Genomic DNA, 20,920 nt, shown 5'->3' with positions numbered 1-20,920 from the left:
TCTCCCGCCTCCCAATTCCTGCATGCATAGACCAGACTCCTCTGCGAGCTTCAGATGGTAAGGGCTGTTCTTGTGTGACTCGGATTATGCAGTAACCTACTTCTGCAAGCAAGTGCACAACATTTTTGTCACGCTTTCTCCGCCTGTCATAGTGATTTCTCTATGCTCCTGACAGGTATGGAAAAAACGTATATTTGAATTTCCGATATACGACCCTGCAGCAGCACGCTTACAAGTCCCATACATGCCAATAGACGCGATGCAGGCCGCAATAGAAGTCAATAGGAGAATTACATCCTCCCGATAATTTTTTTTAATTTCCCTCTTTCCTCTTCCAAAATGTTGGCATGTATGTAATGCCCACCTCTGATTTGTGGGAGATCCTTCTCTGCACAGAATTATAAGCTTTGGAACATGCTCCCAAAGAGAGTAGGGATCATCAATATTCATCTAATATTCAGAAAAGCAGTAAATACCTGTCTGTTCTCCAAACTGTGACTCAATTGACATCAGGCTACTGGTCATACCAGTGTGTACAAGTAGCCCACAGAATTATCTCATACAATGGTTCACTTATCACCCCCTGCACAAAATGCTGCTGCAGTCTCCTGTGATGATTTTGGTGCACTCCTTCAAGGATCATACATGACACAAAAACATACCATTCATGGCTTACCTAGAATAAATAGCTTTCCCACTGTGCATACAAAACAGAGTAGCTACTTAATCAGCCAATCAGGAAGTGCTTTGAGGCCACACAAGGAATAGGAAAGGGCTGTATGCTACAATGCAAGACATAGTTTGGGGTTCCATCTACTAGCCTACTGCAACACACTGCTGAGCTGTTTGTGCGTGGAGAAATCCTGGTAGTGACTACAAAGTGAAATGTATCAACTCAACCTCACCAAGACCAGCCAGCTCTCCAGACTATTTCGGGTGAAATATTTTCTTTTTCTGTTCATTTTGTAAAGATTTTGACATTGGGACCACCCTTTCCTTTTTTATTTCAAATGCTGGCTAGCCTGACCACAAGTAAAATGAAATGTTCAGTTATTTTTTTAATAATTAAGAAAACAAACCCACTAAAAATATAGGGAGCACTATTAAAATAATGCTTGGGGCATTGCAATAGTATCCATATAGCCAAAGTTCACTCATATCAAAGTCCATCCAGATGCGTTAATACATTCTTGAATTAGTCCCTAAACACATAAAAAAGATTTTGAGGTATGTCTTCAATAAACTGTATTCTTCATAAATAGATCATCCAAACTAGTCAACGGGTTTTGCCCTCCTAGAAAGACTTCATCAGGGCGTAGCAGAATCTGATGTCAGATGCTTCTCCTCCTCCTTTCCTTTCAAGACATCCTGGAGAAGACAATAACATTTTTAATATACCCAGTCGGAGCCTAGTTAAAACGAAGCAATGTTGGTTATTGGGTACCAAAGACAAATACAGTTTTAAGTCCTCCTGGGAGGCAAGTGACACGTAACAGAAAACAGTAGATTTCTTAAACTCAGGGAGGGCCTTTTTTTCAGACCTAGCACTTTAAAACGTGTCCCTTCACAGTACTCTTATGAAAGGGCAATAATGTGTGCAGATGTTTAAAAGCATAATCTCGTACTAGACAGTCCAAAAAAATAGTTTTTGTAAAGGCGGTTTCAGGTTTAATCCAAATTATTTGCCATAACAAAATTGGCTTGAGCAAAAGTAAGACCTCCAGGTGTGTTAACCCAACCTTTTTATGAATAATAAAAGATGAAACAGAGGCAGGGATACATAACACATGCCTAAGAAAGGCATTCTCCTTGACCTGAAGAAGACCGCAACACGTGTAGCCCCACATTCCCTTACCATAAAGAGCAGCTGACAATGCTTTAGCCGTGTAGATGTTAAACATTTCTTTAAAGGGCAGCTACCGAGTTTACGGGAGTCCCTAAAAACACCCTCAAACTCAACTCATTTTATATATAGCATTTTCGATGTGTTGAGACAATGAGCTATAATTGGTAAGAAGGATACCCAAATAATTAAATGAAGTAACCCTTACAATTGAGAAGCCCTTAATAAAGAAGGTCCTATATTTTTGAGTATTTTTTATCCCACGTAACATTGTAAATGCCTTAGCATTATTAATCTTTAGTTTTGTATTCAGCATAAAATCAGCAAATGTTCCATCACTCTCTGAAAACTGACAGGTGTCCTTGAGTTAAGGACTGCATCATTGGTATACAATAGTACCGGAACTGGATGACCGGCCACTATCGGTGCATCAGCCTGCAGAGACCTCAAGGAATCGTACACCCAATTAATGTAAATGGAGAATAAAAATGGGGCAGACATACCCTGTCTGATTCCCCTCTTGATTATAAATGATGGAGAACATTCCGCATTAGTACCAAAATGGACCTTAGCAGATAGGTTCCTATACAGCCGAGACAGAAAAAAACACAATTTTCTTTGGGCCCCTAATGAAAGTTGTGTATGCCAAATGGTTGAATGGTACACCAAATCAAAGGCGCTACTGAGGTCAGCAAAACATAGGCAAAGGGAACCTGACTTGGTCTTTGTATACTTCCCACTGAGCATATCCAAGTTAACACACTGCGCCACTGTCCCTAGCCCTTTCCTGAATTCATATTGGGACTCTGAATGGATTGAATTATCTGTGGCCCACTGCTCTAATCTCGGGAGAAGAACCCTGCCCATAATTTTTGCTGAAAAATCCGAGAGGGAAATGGAGCGATAATACTTTGGGTCAGAACTATCTCTCTTTTTAATTATAGGCACTATAATGGACTTAGTCCAACTAGAAGTAATCGTACCCTCAGCAGCAGCGTTACATAGTCGAGTCAAGATGGGGTCCTAGAGTTGCCCCGTTGCCTTGAAGGCATCAACTGGTACAACATTGGGGCCAGGTGCTTTACCCCTAGCGCTGTGTACTAAAGCATTAAGGGAATATGCCATCTTATCACACATGCAATTACAACGCGGTTGTTACAATAAACGCGTTGTAAGAAAGCATACCATTTCTCGCAAGTCAGAAAAACGACTTGTTCTGGCGGATAACGCTGGATGTTGGAATAGTATAATTTACTATTCCAACTTCAGTTGGTGCAACAGTAGGGAAGGTGTTGGATTTTAAATCCAATACCTTCTGACCCCTCCACAAGTCGTTGTTCTGACTTGCGGAGTAATGGTATGCGTTGTTACAACGCTGTTGTTGTAATGACCGCGTTGTAATTGCTTGCAGTGTTCCGGATTAGTAGTAAACAATGCTTACCGCATTAAGGACCACGTCCAAAATAACTTGTAGTGGCCTGTTACTCATTTGATTAAGACTCTTACTATCACAGAATTTTATAATGCATCAGGAAGTCTATAAGTTTTTTTGTAGCCTTGAGAATGACTATGTTTGCCATGCTGTTTCCCATTTTACTAGGGGTGCTATAACAGAAGGGAAAACCCTTTCTTCGTATGACCAACTGGCGTATAAATATGATTAGTTGTACCAGTATATATTTGTGTTTTATTTTATATATATTAGACAGCATTGTGTCTTTGATATTGTAAATATTCTGGTTATTAGCATGTCTTTTTAATTTTGGATTTTATCTATGATATGAGAAATCTTGACCATTTATGCTTTTATGCTTATCGAAACATGAAAACGAATAAATCTGACTTTGAACTTGAACTTGATTAACACTCTCACAAACATCCCCCTTGAGGGAACCAAAGATGTCAGAAAAGTGATCAACCCATGCAAGAAGGGGAACATGTGAAGTGAATTCAGGTGCTGTATCTCTTTTTTAAAAACGGGACATTGCCAACGTTCCAGAACAAACTGGCATCAGTGCTTAATTTGAGCCGGTGCTTTCCGGTACTCAGCACCGGCACTTATTTCACAGGGCCGGGGCTACAATTTCTGACCCTGTAGGTTGTGATTTCAATATTAATTGTTCAATTATAAAATAAAATAAATAACATACCTTTCATGGTGGCTGGCTGATATGTATTCATAGGCAGGCCGGTGGTATGCCTCTCCAGTCTGGCATGATGGTGTATCACTACGTTAGTGATGATGGCATCACGCCTGGCAGTCACATATCCAAGAAGTCATCTTCAAACAATAGCTTGCTTTCTATTCCCCGAGTCTACTGCACCCCACCACTACCTGAGCCTAAGCCTCCTATTGGATAATTGTAGCTGGGGGCTGGCTCATGACGGAATTGAGGCAAGGAAGCTGCGAGAGCTCATTTGGAACTTGAGAGTGAAGGCTCATCATGAGGAAGAATAAATTAAAGTAAGTGGGGACTTTCGTCTTGCTGCGCAGGCAGAGCAGCATAACCTGGGGCCCGGAATAGGCGTGCGTCTTGCGTTTCTTTTCATTCCTGATTGAAAGCAGCGCTATTTAACGGATTAGGAAGTGAACTGAAATGCACTGGGCTTAAAGCGTGATTCAAAAGCTCACTCACTGACATAGGAAGGAAATGTGGGACCCAAAGGGACTACTGGGCCTGAACTACAGGTCGAACACTGATGACTGCGGGCCATTAAAACGCTAATTTATTGAAACCTCCAGGCTCGACCCGTGGCAATGCAAATCCAGGCAGGATCGCGCTGCCCCTGTATTGGGGTGTGTCTCTGGATCTGTGGCACTTCACACAGACTCAGGCTGGGCACAGGGGCTACCTATGCTATAGATTACATGAATGGACAGGCCACTACCACCCATAGGGACTACACAGACAAGAGCGTAGCAAGCTGTAGTGCCAGAAGAAGTTAGAGCAGAGCTTCCTGATGCCAGCCCCTAAGGGACTGTAAAACTGGCTGCAGGCCTGCATTGCTGCTAAATCTTCAACGTGCTCGATGCGGCCCACAACAACTTTTTTGCGGCATGGAGTCACCTGTACTATCGGTGCTGCTGCCTCCCAGCATGCTAATTGGTGAGCATGTGTGAATCCTAGGAGCCACAGCCATACTCACTGGCATTGGCAGCATTAGGGCCGGGGGCAATGCTTGTGCTGTAGCACAGTAGCAGGCAGAGTCACAGCAGGCTGAGCAGTGAATACCGATGTCCTCGTCATCTCTGGACCTACTAATTAGAGGCAGCACTAGCAGTGACACAACCCTTTTGTTCATTGGGCAGCCGCCTGTTCCGCAATAAACCCAGTCATACCGCACTGATTAATATACGCGAAAAAGAGCATTTGCATTTGGTGCACATTTTGTTCTTGCACTCGGTATAGGTAGGAAAGTCAAATCCATGTCATCTTCCTCTTCTTTAGGAATGACAATAAGAAAACGTGGAGTTCACAATAGTAGGGGAATGTACAGGCTGGAGACAGGGGTGCCAGCAGCAGTGTTCTAGATGAGAGAGAGCAAGGGTAAAGAGGAGAAAGAAACAACAAGAGAGGAGAGAGATAAAGATGAGCGAAGTAGAAGAAAAGGAGGAGAGCAAATCAGAGACAAAGAGAAAGCAGACATGATGTGAAGAAGCAATATGACGAGAAAAGATAGAATGAAAGGATGTAGAGGACAGGACAGAAGAAAAAAGCGGAAAAATTATAAAACAGAGACACAGCTAATCACTGCTAGAAGAGTGATAGTAAAGAGCCAAGATCGAGGGGAGAGAGGGCAGAACATGGATAACAGTGAAAAGGAAAAAGGGCAGGGGTAGAATGAATAGAGGGCAAGTCAGAAATACAGGGAATAAGGTAAAGCACCAGGTGTGACAAAGACAATAGAAAATGATTAGAGAGGTGAGAGGATAGACTCTTTGAGCAAAGACTTAAGAGGACAGACAACAAAGCAAGGTTTGAATATAGAGACTGAGGCAGTGCAAGTGTTGTAAGTGGGGTTTACCAGAGGTAGAAGGGGGCTGTGGCCTCCTTGGCCAAATTTTCGGCACCGGCACCTCTTTTTTTACAAATTAAACACAGAGTGGCATCATTAGTCTCGCAGCTGCCACGGCCAAGTTAGTCCACGAATCTTCCCTGAGCACCTTTTTCCTAAATACTAGGACCAAATTATAATCTTTCCTTAGTTGTTTAATAGCAAGCTGACCCCTAGGTGAGCTACGCAGGGCAATCCGTAACTGGATGCACGAATGGTCAAACCAGCTGTGTCTTTGAGGGCCTTGATCTAGGGAATTGCGTCGATAGAGCAATTTAATTTTTAATTTAATTTAATTTTGAAAGTTTTATATAGCGCGGACAAGATCTTTGCAGATATCAGAGCGCTTTACACAGAAGGGGTAGATGAGGGGGTATAGTCAAACAGGTAAGTCAGTAACGCTAACAATACAACTAGGAGGGGGCAAAGCCAATCATATACATATATAACAACAATACATATGAAAAATACAGTTCATACAAATAATCAAAGCGGTCGAACAAGTAGTACAGATCGGTCCAGAGTCTTTAAAGCGTCCGAAATAATCGTTCAGGTGTATTTAGCCATGAGGATAGCTTTTACTTCTTTCTTAAAGAGTGTAGTGGAGGGAATGAGCCTGGTTTCGGGAGGGAGTGAGTGACGGATCCTAGGTGCCATTCCTGAGAAGGAGCGTTTGTAGGTTTTTTCCTTCCTGAATCTTCGAGGCTTCAGCAGAAGATTGTTTGTGCCTCTAGTGCCGCCAGAGATTGTCAGCTTCTGAGTGAGGTAGCCGGGTGAGTTCAGGTGTACTGCCTTGTGTGTCAAGCAGGCTATTTTCAGATGTATTCTGGCTTCAAAAGGTAGCCAGTTCAGGGATTTCAAGTCAGGGGAGATATGAGAGTGCTTTTTTGACCCAGTGATGAGTCTTGCTGCAGCGTTTAGAGAAGCTCTTAGTGGTGCGGTAGTAGTTAGGGGGAGTCCGTAGAGGGCGATGCTGCCATATTCTATTCGAGGGATGACTAGTGCTTGTACTGCAGTTTGGAAGTCTTTGGCTGGTAGGAAGGGTTTAAGTTTCCTCAGGGTATTTATTTGGAAGTTCGTTCCCTTAGTTGCCTTGCTGATATGTTGCTGCATGTTGAGATTGGTGTTGAGTGTTATCCCTAAAGATTTTGCTGAGTCCACAATGGTGGGTTGGACATTAAGTGCGGTTAGGTGTTTAAGCCAAATTTGAGTGGTAGAGATCTTCGATGGAGGTGAGATCAGAAGGAATTCTGTTTTCAGAGCATTGAGTTTGAGATGATTATCGGCCAGCCAGCATTGAGTGCTTCTGATCGTTGAGTTCAGGAGCAAAATGTCTTTGGGGGATTGTAGTTTGAGATAAAGTTGGGTGTCATCGGAGTACATGTGAAAGTGTACATTGGATGCTTGTAGCAGGGTGGTGAGAGGTTCCATGACTAGGTTGAACAGAGTCGGGGATAGGGAGGATCCTTGTGGGACGCCTAGCGATACAGGTATTGGCGAGGACATCATGTTGTTGCTTTTGAATTTCTGCGATCTCTTGTGTAGAAAGGAAGTGAACCACTTGAGAACAGTTCCAGATATACCCATTCTTGTGTTTAGTAGATCGAGTAAATTCTCGTGCTTAACGGTGTCGAATGCTGAAGAGAGATCAAGAAGGATGAGGAGGCAAGTGTCGTTTTGGTCTAGCATTTGAAGTGCGTCGTCACTTATGTGAGTCATAGCAGTTTCTGTACTGTGCCCTGCTCGGAAGCCTGATTGATGCGGGTTGAGGAGGTCAAACTGCTCAATGTGTTTGGTCAATTGTAGTTGTGCGCATTTTTCCAGCAGTTTGGCGAGGGTGGGAATATTGGTAATGAGACGGTAGTTGTTTAGATCAGTGGGGTCGGCTGTAGGTTTCTTTAGTAAAGGAGTGACTTGCCCAACTTTGAGGGAGTCAGGTATGGTTCCTTTTTGAAGTGAGCTGTTGATAATTTTAGTCCAGAGTGGGAGAAGCCAAGGGGTAAAGTCTTTAACGGCGTTAGCAGGAAGAGGGTCCGTGAGGTGATTGAATGGTTTCAAGGTGCTGAGCAGTTTGCCAATTTCTTCTTCAGAGTAGGTGCCAAAGGATGACCATGAGGCATTGTTTTTTGGTTCAGTGGGTGCTACGCAGTGGGGTTTGGAGTAGAGGCATGCGCCAATGAGGAGATCTCTCTTTATGTTGTCAGTTTTTTGGACAAAGAAGGCGGAGAAGTCTTCACCGGAAGGTGCTTTGCGCACAGTGCTGAGTGGTTGGGGTTGTTCCTTGGATTGTGTTCTGATTAGTTCAAACAGTTTTCTCGGACAGTTTTTTGCTTGGTCGAGCTGGAGGCTGAAGAAATCTGATTTTGAGCGTTTTATTTTCCTGAAATAGGCGTTTCTCTTTTTCTTCAGAGTTTTTAGGTGTAGTGATCTGTAGAAAAAGATTTCGCCAGACAGTGTCATTACAGTGGCAAGCTGACATGCCCATGAGGAAATCTGCGACGATGGAGGGATAAAAAGCCACATTTAACTGAGATTTATACCAACTCTCCTGCTATCCAACTTACTGAAACAAAAATATATAAGCCCTTACAAAGCAAAACAGAAAGACAGCCGTGCCTGAATATATTTCCGGAGAGAAAACAAAATATACCAGAGATATGAAACACCTCTTTTGCAAAACATTTTTAGACAACAAACATAGCATGGAGTTCATTAACTAAGGAAATAGATGTACCAACGTGCTGTAGACCAATTTCTTATGGACGACCGTCAATGATAGACTGGTCTGATTGTTTTTATACAGATTTGTAATGCTCAAGTGAACTGTGAGTCCTGATGATGACCGTGTAGTGATACAGTGGTCAAAACGCCGTTGACGCCTATGTGGCCAAAATTACATAATGACACATTATTTCGGTTTATGTTGTACCTTTATTGTAACATGTATTTTTCTGTCTGCCACTTGTCTGGTTTGTGATGTGTTTTTTGTACACCAGCACTTTGCCTTGAGCGTAATTGTTCTAGATGCTTTTACTATATGTAATAAATAATTATTTTTGATACTGAAAATAGTGAATTTTTGAATGAAGGGCTTCTCCAACTCTTTTTCTCTTTCCCTTTTTTATTTATTATTGTTTGCAATTCTAAGTCGATTGTGCTGGATTGTACATTTTAAGTGTTTTTTCTCTTGAACCAAATGTTAGGTGTATAAAGTTTGTTATGCAACAGATGCGTGGCGACATAATCTTTCCAAAGATAAACTGGTTTCTAAAAATATATTTATTGAGAGAGTTCTTGGTACACCAGTCTTTTCTGTCCTTTTTCAAGCAGGCTTAGATTATTAAAATGTATGTAGTTAGTGGAATACTTTACATGCTGGGTTACACTTTTGGAGAAACATGAACCATACCTTACAACAATGCTAATGAATGAGATATATAAATCAAGTTTCCCTCTGTAGAGCCATGATTTAAGAATACTGGGAATTATTTTTCTATGTTAAAACATTTTACTTGGTTCTAAGATCCCAGCCCCTACCCGGGATGATAAAAAAGGTTACTCAGTGAAACATTTTAAATATATTATAGAGAAGGAAATACTGAAACCTACAAAGATGAACTCTGTTCAGTTATATACAACCCGATGACCAACAGGAGAGACGTATAAACGAGTTTTATGCCTATGTAGAAGATAGGATTCGGATCAGAAAGCTATGTATGAACTTACTTCCAATACTATCTAAGCAGAGGATATGGCAAAAAAAACTTGCTTCAACTCTATCCAATATTTGCCAATGTAGGTTTATTCATGGAATACTATATGATCCACCTATCCTTTTGTGTAAGAAGTTAAGTCTGGACTGCTTTATTTATGGCATACTACTGTACTTGGTAATAAAAATAACAAACCAGTCTTATTGTTTCCATCTGCACATGTAACTACAACCTAGCAGAGCAAAACATTAATCACTCTAGTTGCAAATGAGGGATCTGGAAAGTATTAAAGACTTGACTTCTTTTCTCTTGTTGGAGCCGTAGAGAATGAGCAATTGTTTACAGTACTACCTGCGGAAAAGGTGTTATATATATATATATATATATATATATATATATATATATATATATATATATATATATATATATATATAATCAAAGCAATTTTTTCGCGGAGCGAAAGTTTGAAGAAGGCACTCACTCTTCTTGGTTTAGGTGATAGGCGGTTTTATATAAACAGTTGTTCAGTTGTTGCCATGCCCTATGCATTTCGGTCAGGTGACTCTGACCTTGTTCACGGGAATAGGTTGTACAGAGTAAAGTTCTTCTTTTATTTCGGTTCTCCTTGCACATGGCTACTTCCTGTCTGAACAGTTCAAGTGCATTGTGGGTGTTGTAGTGCTTAGTATTCATTATACGTGATATTAGTGAGAAAAGTGTTCTTGTCTCTGTTACTATTCTTATTTATTTTTACTCATAGATGGTTTTGCATTAATGTCCTTCTTTGTTGGTTTGTTAGTTGGTTTTTTCATTTTGGCTCTCTGGTGAGCATTCGTTGTGTTGTTATTTCTCTTTGTGATCCCAGTATCACTGATTTGTCTCATTTTCACAGCTACTCTTTACATTTATACTCTCTGGTGAGTTAATTCACTTTCTTCTCAGATTTACAAATGTACATAAAGTTCCTCGTCTTGGTTCAGACCCCTCGGATCCAGAGTTCGGAACGCCAGTATGTGTTTAGATTCTTTCTGACATAATATACGTTCTCGGTTGCCTCTTCTTTCCAGTGGTGGTACCTGTTCAATAGCCCAGTACTTGAGACTTTCCCACTGACTCCCATGTACTTTCTCCATATGTTTAGCTATTGCGTTGGAGCGATCTTTGTTTTTTGTGGAATGAATGTGCTCCAAAATCCTCTTCTTAGCTTTAAAGATAGTGCTGCCTATATAGCGTAATTTGTATGGGCACTCCACCATGAACACAACATAATTGCTTTTACACGCCAGATGTTGCTTTATTTGCCATTTTATGCCTCTCTGAATATCCAATTCCTTTTTATGTACTGCAATTTTGCACACTTTGCAGTGTTTACATGGCCATTTGTTGAGGTCTTTTTCCGATGCAATGTTGTTTGGGGAGTATTATTTTCCACATAAATGGTGGTATCAAGGAAAGTTACTTTCCTTGCGCTAATTTCATAGGTGAATTGCAATTTTGTGGTGTTATTGTTCAATTTTTCATATATTTGCTGAATTCTTTCTCAGTACCATCCCAAATGATTAGGAGGTCGTCAATGAAACAAAGCCATAAAATTGTTTTGTTGAGAAATTCATCATTTTCTGCAGTCCACACGATTTGTTGTTTGAACCAGCCCATTTTTAAGTTGGCATCATTTGGGGAAAAAGAAAAGCCCATGGCACATCCCTTTATCTACTTGAATATTTGTTTGTTGAACATGAAGATATTGTTATCCAAGCACAGATGTATAATTTCCGATAACATCACATTGTGTTTACAATATTGGATGTTACGTTTGCCCAGAAAGTAGGTGCAAGCTTGGAGTCCAATCTGATGTTCTATATTAGTCTAAGGACACTACGTCCATTGTTACTAATTTGAAGGAAGATTTCCATGTCACTCCTTCCAATTTTTATAGGAGGTCCGAGGTGTCGCGTAGGTAGGAGCTGAGGTCTTTTACTAAGGGCGCGAGGAATTAATAGATGTAATTCGAGATAGGTTCTAAGATAGAGCCATTTGCGAAGACTATGGGTCTCTCCGGTGGGTTAACTCTGCTTTTGTGTACTTTTGGCAGGTGGTAAAAGGTGGCCATGGTTGGGTGATCGCTCTTGAGGTACTTGTGTTCATCTGTGTTTATCAGGCCTTGGTCCAGCCTCATCTGTAGATGTTCTGTGACTGTAGTTGCAATCGCAATAGTGGGGTCCTTTGTTAGTAGTTGATAGCATTCTGGATCTCTAAGGTGTCTATTGGCTTCTGCCACATAGTCTCTTTTATCCAGGACAATGATGTTTCCGCCCTTGTCAGCAGGCTTTATTTCAATGGTATGATCCTTTTGAAGATTGTTCAATGCTTCCCTTTCGTTTCGAGATAAATTGTGATTGCAATTTCGATGTTCTTTTTTTATACAAGTCTTCTACTACAGCATCATGAAATAGATCTATTTTATTCCCCGGTGGTAGTGTTGGATAAAATCTTGATCTTAGTCTGAGGCCACTTTGCCCTGCGCCGATTGGAGGCTGTAGATCTTGTAGTGCCCTTAATTTCTCCACTTCTTGCTATGCTGTTTCTGTCCCCATTGTTAGCAGGGTTTGTAGTCCTTCATTATCCTCTGCCAGGAGAGTATTAGTTACAGTTGTTCTGGTTATTTTCTTATTTGTTTTCAAATTTTCTGAGTGGATTTTTGCCAACTTTATCTTCAGGGTATATTTATATAGATCTATCCTTGTTTGAGCAATGTTCAAGTGTGCTGTCGGACAGAAGTTCAGGCCTTTTTTGAGAACATTCTCCTCAGTCGTGGTTAAGATCTTATCAGATAAGTTGATCACAATCAATTCATGTGGGGTGGAATCCCCTATTTCTTTGGTTGTCTCAACCGTTCCTTTGTCCATGTGTCCATTTTCTTTTTTTTTTTTTTTTTCTTTATATCTCCAGAGCGAGGGCAATATGTGTCCATTTTTGATGCTTCCCCTGCTCCTCTGGCCTCTTCTTGACTTCCTTGATTTCATCTTCCTCGCCCCCTGCCAGCTCCCCCTTGTTGGATGTTTTTTTGTTGCTGTTGTTCCAATGCCATCTCATTTCTGTTAAAAAATCGGTCTTTTTTCTTTCTTCTCTCATGTCTGTGTTTGTCGCGGGGTTGTTTTCTGTGTCGCTTGCGTCTGTGCTGGTTAAGGAGTCAAAACTAGAGAATTCTCTGCTTGTGATTTCTAAGCGAACCTTATTCTTGCGTATTTCATATTGTCTGCCAAAGGTAAAAATACGACCTTCCTCAAAGTCTATTTAGTCCCTTTAGGATTTCTGCTGTTTACGCTGTTTGACTCTGTCCTTATGTTTCTCTAGATTTTTCAAAATATAATTTTTCGCTTTAGTTTGATCTTCCGACAGAGTCATTTTTAGGGCTCGCCTGCTGATGCGCTTCAGCGCATAGCTGGCGAAGCTCTATAGGGGCTTATCCAGTGTTTATCCACTGGCGATTCCACTGGCGATTCCTTCAAGTGCATGTGCTTTTTAGGTCATTGCGCTTGCGCAAGCCCTAAAAAGCGCGTGCACAATGCCACCAGCCGCCTGCCTGCCTGCCTCGCATTACCACATCAAAGGCAGCCCTCCGAGCGCATTTCTCACCCCCTAATTATTCACGGCCGGCCGGCAGGCACATCAAAGGCTGCTGCTGCCGTGACTCGCATTTCTCCTCCCTCCTCCCCTATCACTGCCCAGGCCGGCCGTACTTTCTCTTTACAAGGGCGCCCATTCCTGAATCACTTGAAATCTCTCCACATTATTTGCATTTTGTTAATTAAAAAAATTAACTTCAACACAGCGTTGCACATTTTTCTCGACTTCGGAAGGATGAGTCCCAATCTCATTTGTACAAAGTGTTGTAATGGGATTATTGGAGAGTTAGAGAAACGTGCTCACAAGTTACATTTTTATGCAAATCATCTGAGTAAATAAACAATAGCATGGTGCCGTTTGCGTCCTTGACTTGATCTGGTTTTTATTTTTATTTTGCTATTATTCTCACAAAGGCTAAGAAGGTCTGCCTACTTTAGTATTAAGTGCTATACGTCGCATAAGCAACAGCTAACCATTCACTCACCCACGCAACGCCACTCACCCATGCAACGCCACTCACCCACGCAACGCCACTCACCCACGCAACGCCACTCACCCACGCAACGCCACTCACACACGCAACGCCACTCACACACGCAACGCCACTCACACACGCAACGCCACACACGCACGCAACGCCACACACACATGCAACGCCACACACACATGCAACGCCACTCACACATGCAACGCCACTCACACATGCAACGCCACTCACACATGCAACGCCACTCAACCACGCAACGCCACTCACACACGCAACGCCACTCACCCACGCAACGCCACTCACCCACGCAACGCCACTCACCCACGCAACGCCACTCACCCACGCAACGCCACTCACCCACGCAACGCCACTCACCCACGCAACGCCACTCACCCACGCAACGCCACTCACCCACGCAACGCCACTCACCCACGCAACGCCACTCACACACGCAACGCCACTCACACACGCAACGCCACTCACACACGCAACGCCACACACACACGCAACGCCACACACACACGCAACGCCACACACACACGCAACGCCACTCACACACGCAACGCCACTCACACACGCAACGCCACTCACACACGCAACGCCACTCACACACGCAACGCCACTCACACACGCAACGCCACTCAACCACGCAACGCCACTCAACCACGCAACGCCACTCACCCACGCAACGCCACTCACCCACGCAACGCCACTCACCCACGCAACGCCACTCACCCACGCAACGCCACTCACCCACGCAACGCCACTCACCCACGCAACGCCACACACACACGCAATGCCACACACACGCAACGCCACACACACACGCAACGCCACACACACACGCAACGCCACACACACACGCAACGCCACTCACACATGCAACGCCACTCACACATGCAACGCCACTCACACACGCAACGCCACTCACACACGCAACGCCACTCACACACGCAACGCCACTCACACACGCAACGCCACTCACACACGCAACGCCACTCACCCACGCAACGCCACTCACCCACGCAACGCCACTCACCCACGCAACGCCACTCACCCACGCAACGCCACACACGCACGCAACGCCACACACGCACGCAACGCCACACACGCACGCAACGCCACACACGCACGCAACGCCACACACGCACGCAACGCCACACACGCACGCAACGCCACACACACACGCAACGCCACACACACACGCAACGCCACTCACCCACGCAACGCCACTCACCCACGCAACGCCACTCACCCACGCAACGCCGCTCAGCCACGCAACGCCGCTCAGCCACGCAACGCCGCTCAGCCACGCAACGCCGCTCAGCCACGCAACGCCGCTCAGCCACGCAACGCCGCTCAGCCACGCAACGCCGCTCAGCCACGCAACGCCGCTCAGCCACGCAACGCCGCTCAGCCACGCAACGCCGCTCAGCCACGCAACGCCGCTCAGCCACGCAACGCCGCTCAGCCACGCAACGCCGCTCAGCCACGCAACGCCGCTCAGCCACGCAACGCCGCTCAGCCACGCAACGCCGCTCAGCCACGCAACGCCACTCACCCACGCAACGCCACTCAGCCACGCAACGCCACTCACCCACGCAACGCCACTCACCCACGCAACGCCACTCATCCACGCAACGCCACTCATCTATATGCAAAACGAAAAATGTCAAACTCTTCTATTGCGAGACCTATTGCATTTTCAATGCTTGTTTCTATTTCTTATTCTTTAGTTTTCAATTCCATCCTTATATCCTTTAGGGCTTTCTCTATGTGTTTTATTAAAATTAATATTAGACCCATAGATCTATTTATATATATCCATATGTTGTTCAAACTTGTGTATATGATTTATTAATGTAAAGTCTTTACTACTAGGACAAGCACTCTAAGGAAATGCAGTGAACTGCGAGCTTTGCTTGCATTAATTACATTTGTTCCTGTATAAACACGTATACATATACAAATATTTATACATTTTTAACAATTTGAGTCTACTCATAATGCTTCCAGAATGCTCCGTGATTATATGCAGGTGCATGCAGAAGTCTAAAAGTAATATTGATGATTGTTAGCTTTCAAAATATAATATGCGCAAAAACATTGCAACCCGAAAAATAACGCTTTTCTAAACAATTGTGCAATTTATTAACATTTTATTAGATTCATGCCAGTTTTTCAAGATTGCTAATGAAGAATCAATATTAAACCATAATAGGTAACAAGTACTAAATTAGGGCCTGATTGTTAAAGAAGGACACAAAAATGCACCAGCAGGTATATGTATTTAATTTGGTGCCGATTTAAAAATTTCGGGAATTCACAAGAATTTTCACAAGTACGTCTGAAAATCGTACTTCTAGCAAAGACTTGTGAATACCATTTACACATGAGCAAATATACATGTGAATCTTTGCTTTCATGAAAATCTGCTGAACGTTTGCAAATTTACTTTAACTCTCTCTTCACATGGCATAAAAGGCAAACATGCATTATAAACTGTTAGAGAACTTTTTAAATTCCAGCTCCCAACCATGCATTTTATTTTATCTCTTTTCATGTTCAGCTGGGATGCAATCACTGCAAAGTCGGATTGCAGGCCATGGCTTGGTCAGTGCATCGTGGAATCATGGACAAACTACCGGACATTTCTCCAGGAAATGTCGCACTTTAAGCAGCAAAACCCAGGCAAGGTAAGCAAAATTCACTACTAAACACATTTATCCATTCTGCTCTCCATGCAACAGGTTCCCTGTTTTCCCACCAAATAACTTCACTTTAAGCGAGAAATCTGGGTAATTGTTGGGAGACATATTCAATTCTGAAAATGGAAATAATTTACTCTGGGATGCCAAAAATTGGGTGTAGCAGAAAGAGGGCAGAGTCATGAAGGGCAGTGATATTATGGGAAATGCCATGATGGGCAGAGCCAATGACAGTTAGCTCATGTATTATAGTTAACACATTTGGCTAATAGTAAAATATGATAGTAAAGCTCTTCTGGTCTACTCAATTGGCCACAAACAAACTGCATTTTGAGAAAGCTGAAGGAGTTAACCAGTACTTTATTAGTGCTGAAAAAGGTGGGTCTCTAAAGAGTCTATGGCCTAATAAGAGAAACTAAGAGTCACTTATAAGAGGTGTGGCATAAGTTACTAAGGGAATGTTGTTATACATTTGGCCTGTAATCAACTGGGCCCCCCATGTAATCCTCCTCCTCCTTTTCCTTCTGGACGTATTCCTGATCATCATCATCCTGGTACTTCTATCCCTCTTCCTCCCCTCCTTCTCTTGGTCTCCATCTTCCACGTTGTTGTTCTCCTACTGGCCCTGTCTCTCTTCTCTTTCCTGTACTTCAGGTCCGTCTTCTCTACTGTTTGGCTTTTTTCCTGGTGTTTCTCCTGGTCCGGTCATGGCCCTCCATGTTTTGTTCTCCCTAGTTCTAGACCTCCTGATTTTGGTCCTTCTGGCCCTGGTGCAATTGTGGTGGAATTGTAAGTGGCACAAGTTACGTCTATTTTGAAAAAAAAACAAAGCCGACTCAAACAAGCTTGCCAATTATAAGCCTATCTCACTCCCTCCATATCTAAGCAAGGTCTTGGAGGCCCTTGTGAACAAACAACTCTCCTATTACCTGGAAGACCATTTCCTATTGGACCCTACGCAATCTGGCTTTAGGGCCTTTCTGGCATTGGTGGGTGTACTGGACTCCATCAAACTTTCTCTTGATGCTGGCCTTCCTGCGATGTTAGTGTTACTTAATCTGTCAGACGCATTTGATACCATCTCCCATTCCATCTTGATCCACAGAATCTGTGAGACTGGTATCCGTGGGAACGCTTTGTGTTGGCTCAAGGACTTTCTGAACAACAGGACCCAGACGGTGTCCCTTGACTCAATTAAATCTTGCATTATGCCGCTGGACAAGGGGGTCAGTCAAGGCTCCTCCTTGATCCCCACGCTTTTCAACATCTATGTGGCATCCCTTGCCCAAATAGTCAAATATTTTGACTTCGAAGTGATCTCATATTTGGATGACATACAATTGATCATTCCTTTGCGACACAATCCAGAAAATGCCAAAATTAGGTTTGCTTAATGTATGAGTAGAGTTGCCTCCTGGATGACTTCAAATTGTCTACAGCTTAATTGAGACAAGATCGATATTCCACTGTTTGGCAAAGCCCAGGCCCACTCGTCTGATGATTGGTGACCTTCTGAGCTAGGCTCTCCTCCTCACCCCAAGAAGGCAGTAAAGAAATCTCAGCATCCTTGTTGGCAAGAATCTCTCTATGAGAGAACAGATGATGTCTACATGTGGCGCATGCTTTGGTATTATGCGCATGGTCAAAAAACTGTTTCAGTGGCTACCATTAAGCTCTAGGAGAATACTTATTCAAGCACTCATTGGGAGTCACCTTATTTATGGGAATGATCAATTTGTAGCTGCTCCTGTCTAAACTGCACTTGGTTCAGAATACTGCTGCACCTCCGGTCTACAAACTCCCTTCGGGTTCTCCTTCGGAGTTCATTCTGAAACACCTTCACTGGCTTCCTGTGAAAAAAATGCTCCCTGTTTAACCTTCTTTGCCTCATTCAAAATGTTTTATCTAGCAAAGGCCGACGTTCTCTTCAAGAGAAACTTCTTCCTTACCTACCCAGTAGGAACCTGAGATCTAAGGATCAACTATTGTTATGTCCCTGCTGTAGTCACATCTTCCTATCTTGCGCCTCATCACTGGAACAAGCTTCCTTTTCACATTTGTTCCAGCTGTAAAAAATGTTTGAAGACCAGGCTATTTTGAATTACTCTCCTGCCTAGAACTGCTCAGAGTGCCAAGATACTCCTTTGGCAGTGATTTGCCTGCGCCACATTAAATCCCACTAACATACCATTGTCCTGGACCTAGTCCTCTGTATAATACTGGTCCATATCCTCCTTGTTCTCTTGGTCCTAGTCTTCCTGTCCCCTTTGGTCTTGATCCTCCTAATTGTGACCCTACCTTTGGCACCTGGTCCTGGTCCTGGTTTTTTTGATCCCGTCCTGCTCCTATTTCTGGTCCTATTCCTCTTAGTCCTAATCCTCCTAATGTTCCAAATTATGGTGCTGGTTCACATGGCATTGGTCCCTTTGGTCCTTATGACCCTGGGCCACCTGGTCCTGGTTCACCTTATTTTCATTGCCCTTCTTCAGGTCTCCTGGGCTCTTTTCCCTGGTCACTTTTTTGTCTTCCTGGTTTTAGTCCTCTATAGCCTGATTCTTCTTATCTACTGGTCCTGATTTTGCTAGTCCCAGTCCAGGTTGTCCTGTAATTCTTTTGTCTTAATCCTAGACCTCCAACCCCCTGTTCATGCTTTTTCTTTTGACTCTGATCCACTTGGTCCCAGTCCTTCTCATTCCCCAAACGATTCAGGCTCTGTTGGTAAACTTTATCCTCTTCCTACACTCCTCCAGGTCAGCCAAGTACCCCATCCAAGCCTGTCACTCAGGTTTTTTTTTTTTGCTTCCATATACAGACCTCTCAAGTTTCTCAGGTCAATCAATTCCAGGTTCTTGCTTTGATTCTTGGACTTGTAGTCCTATGTGTCCTATTATAAAATCAGGAGTACACCTCCCAGGATGCTAAACAAAACCTTGGACTGGATGAGCTATTCAAACATGGACCTGCAAAATGTAAGAGGTCAGTGGCTAGAAGCTTCCAGATTTTTATGCTAGTGGTGCCAGCAGTGCTCTTTAACTTAAGAGCTCCAAAAGGACCTGGCCAGAACACAACTCAAACAATAGTAGTTCAACGTCCATAAAAATAAATATGCATCTTTCCGGCAGGCTCAGGAAAGTGCACAGTGAACTTGTGCTGGCTTCGCTTCTGTGTCCCGATGTCTGCACACTGCACTTGGCCCCTATCAGGACGTATCTCTTTTCCAGCAATTGACATACCATAAATATGTTTGTGGTCTATTAAGCAGCCCTTATTATCTAGATGCAGGGTTTTGGCACATCTCATAATAATACTGTGTTTTTACATGTAAAAAAGCATTGTTATAGCCAGTAGGTCTGACTACTTGTTATTACTTTTTAATAATTGTTGAATTTCAATTTTTATTTACAGTTGTCCATTTCATTTTTGTGTTGAGTGTCTTTGTTTCCTGAGTTTCTACTCCAAATCAGCTTATTGAATGACTGACTGACGAGGCCATTGTTATGAGTGGCACTGTAAATGGGTGGGATTTTTCTCACTCTCAAAATTACCAAGACTGGGGGGCTGGTAATGCCAAGCATGGTAAAAATCTAGCTTTTTACAAATTGGATCCTGACAGTCCACTGTGGAAAAGCCAGGTGAGTTCACAATTCCAGGTTTGATTCCATCAGTAAATCCTTATTTTGGGCTGGTGTTTCTGAAGATCTGCTGCTTGTGGCTCCATCAGAATTAAGAGGCCACTCATAATAAGGGCCCATGAAGTTTGTTTCTTAATCCACCAACGTTTTGAGTGCGCTATTTAAGGTTTTCTATTGGAAATAAACACATGTTTGCGACGTGTATAGCTGTAGATACATATCTGGGCATACTCCTGCCATCTTGTGTTGGGCTTGGACATGAGCACGTTATTTTTCTTCAAAGAAGTCTTTCGAGTCATGCGACTCCACCCATGATTGCTAATGCACTTGGGCATTGGCTCCATTGTTGGATCGTTTTTTTTCTGCCAACAAGTTCAGGTGTTTTCTTTCACGCTCTGGTTTGACGCCATGTGGTGTTTCCGTCAGGCCTGTTCGGGTCCCTCTACCCCATTGGTTGTAAAATAGTGTATCTAATGTGGGTTCCTAGCATTGAGTCATCTGCTTCATTTTCCACAGTCAACTGCTTCAACACCGTTCAGGACCTGGCACCTCCTGTCATCCTTCCACTCCTCAGACCCAGAGAATGCACCCGAAATGGAAAAGACTCCCTTCCGCTAATGCCCGAAGTGTTGAGCAAAGTACCTGAGGACAAACCTACATCAGGTATACAACCTTTGTGTGTCCCCAGACCACCAGTAAGGCTCTTGCTTGGTGCGCATTACCTTCCAAAATAAGAAGACGTTGGTACCATCAGAATCATCACCTTACATCTGCATCAATGTCACACTGACATCGTAAGACTCTCCGGACCTGTTCGGGGAACAGGAGACCAATGCTGAACATCAGACAGAGGC

At 43.3% G+C, this 20,920-nt stretch overlaps 1 protein-coding gene across 2 annotated transcripts in view; it reads left to right on the top strand.

The window, feature by feature from the left end:
• RETREG1 (reticulophagy regulator 1) overlaps window positions 1–20,920 on the top strand; it is a 729,848-nt gene that overhangs the window by 520,454 nt on the left and 188,474 nt on the right. For both annotated transcript variants that reach the window (XM_078687778.1, XM_078687779.1), the window contains one exon: window positions 16,296–16,422. In XM_078687778.1, coding sequence (XP_078543904.1) covers window positions 16,296–16,422 — 127 coding nt within the window. The remainder of the gene's footprint in view (window positions 1–16,295; window positions 16,423–20,920) is intronic.

This window comes from Lissotriton helveticus, chromosome 4_1 (genome assembly GCF_964261635.1).
Source record: "Lissotriton helveticus chromosome 4_1, aLisHel1.1, whole genome shotgun sequence".
In the NCBI taxonomy this organism is placed as follows: domain Eukaryota; kingdom Metazoa; phylum Chordata; class Amphibia; order Caudata; family Salamandridae; genus Lissotriton; species Lissotriton helveticus.
Note: the sequence above shows the minus strand (reverse complement) of the source record. Positions and strands in the feature narration are given on the sequence as shown.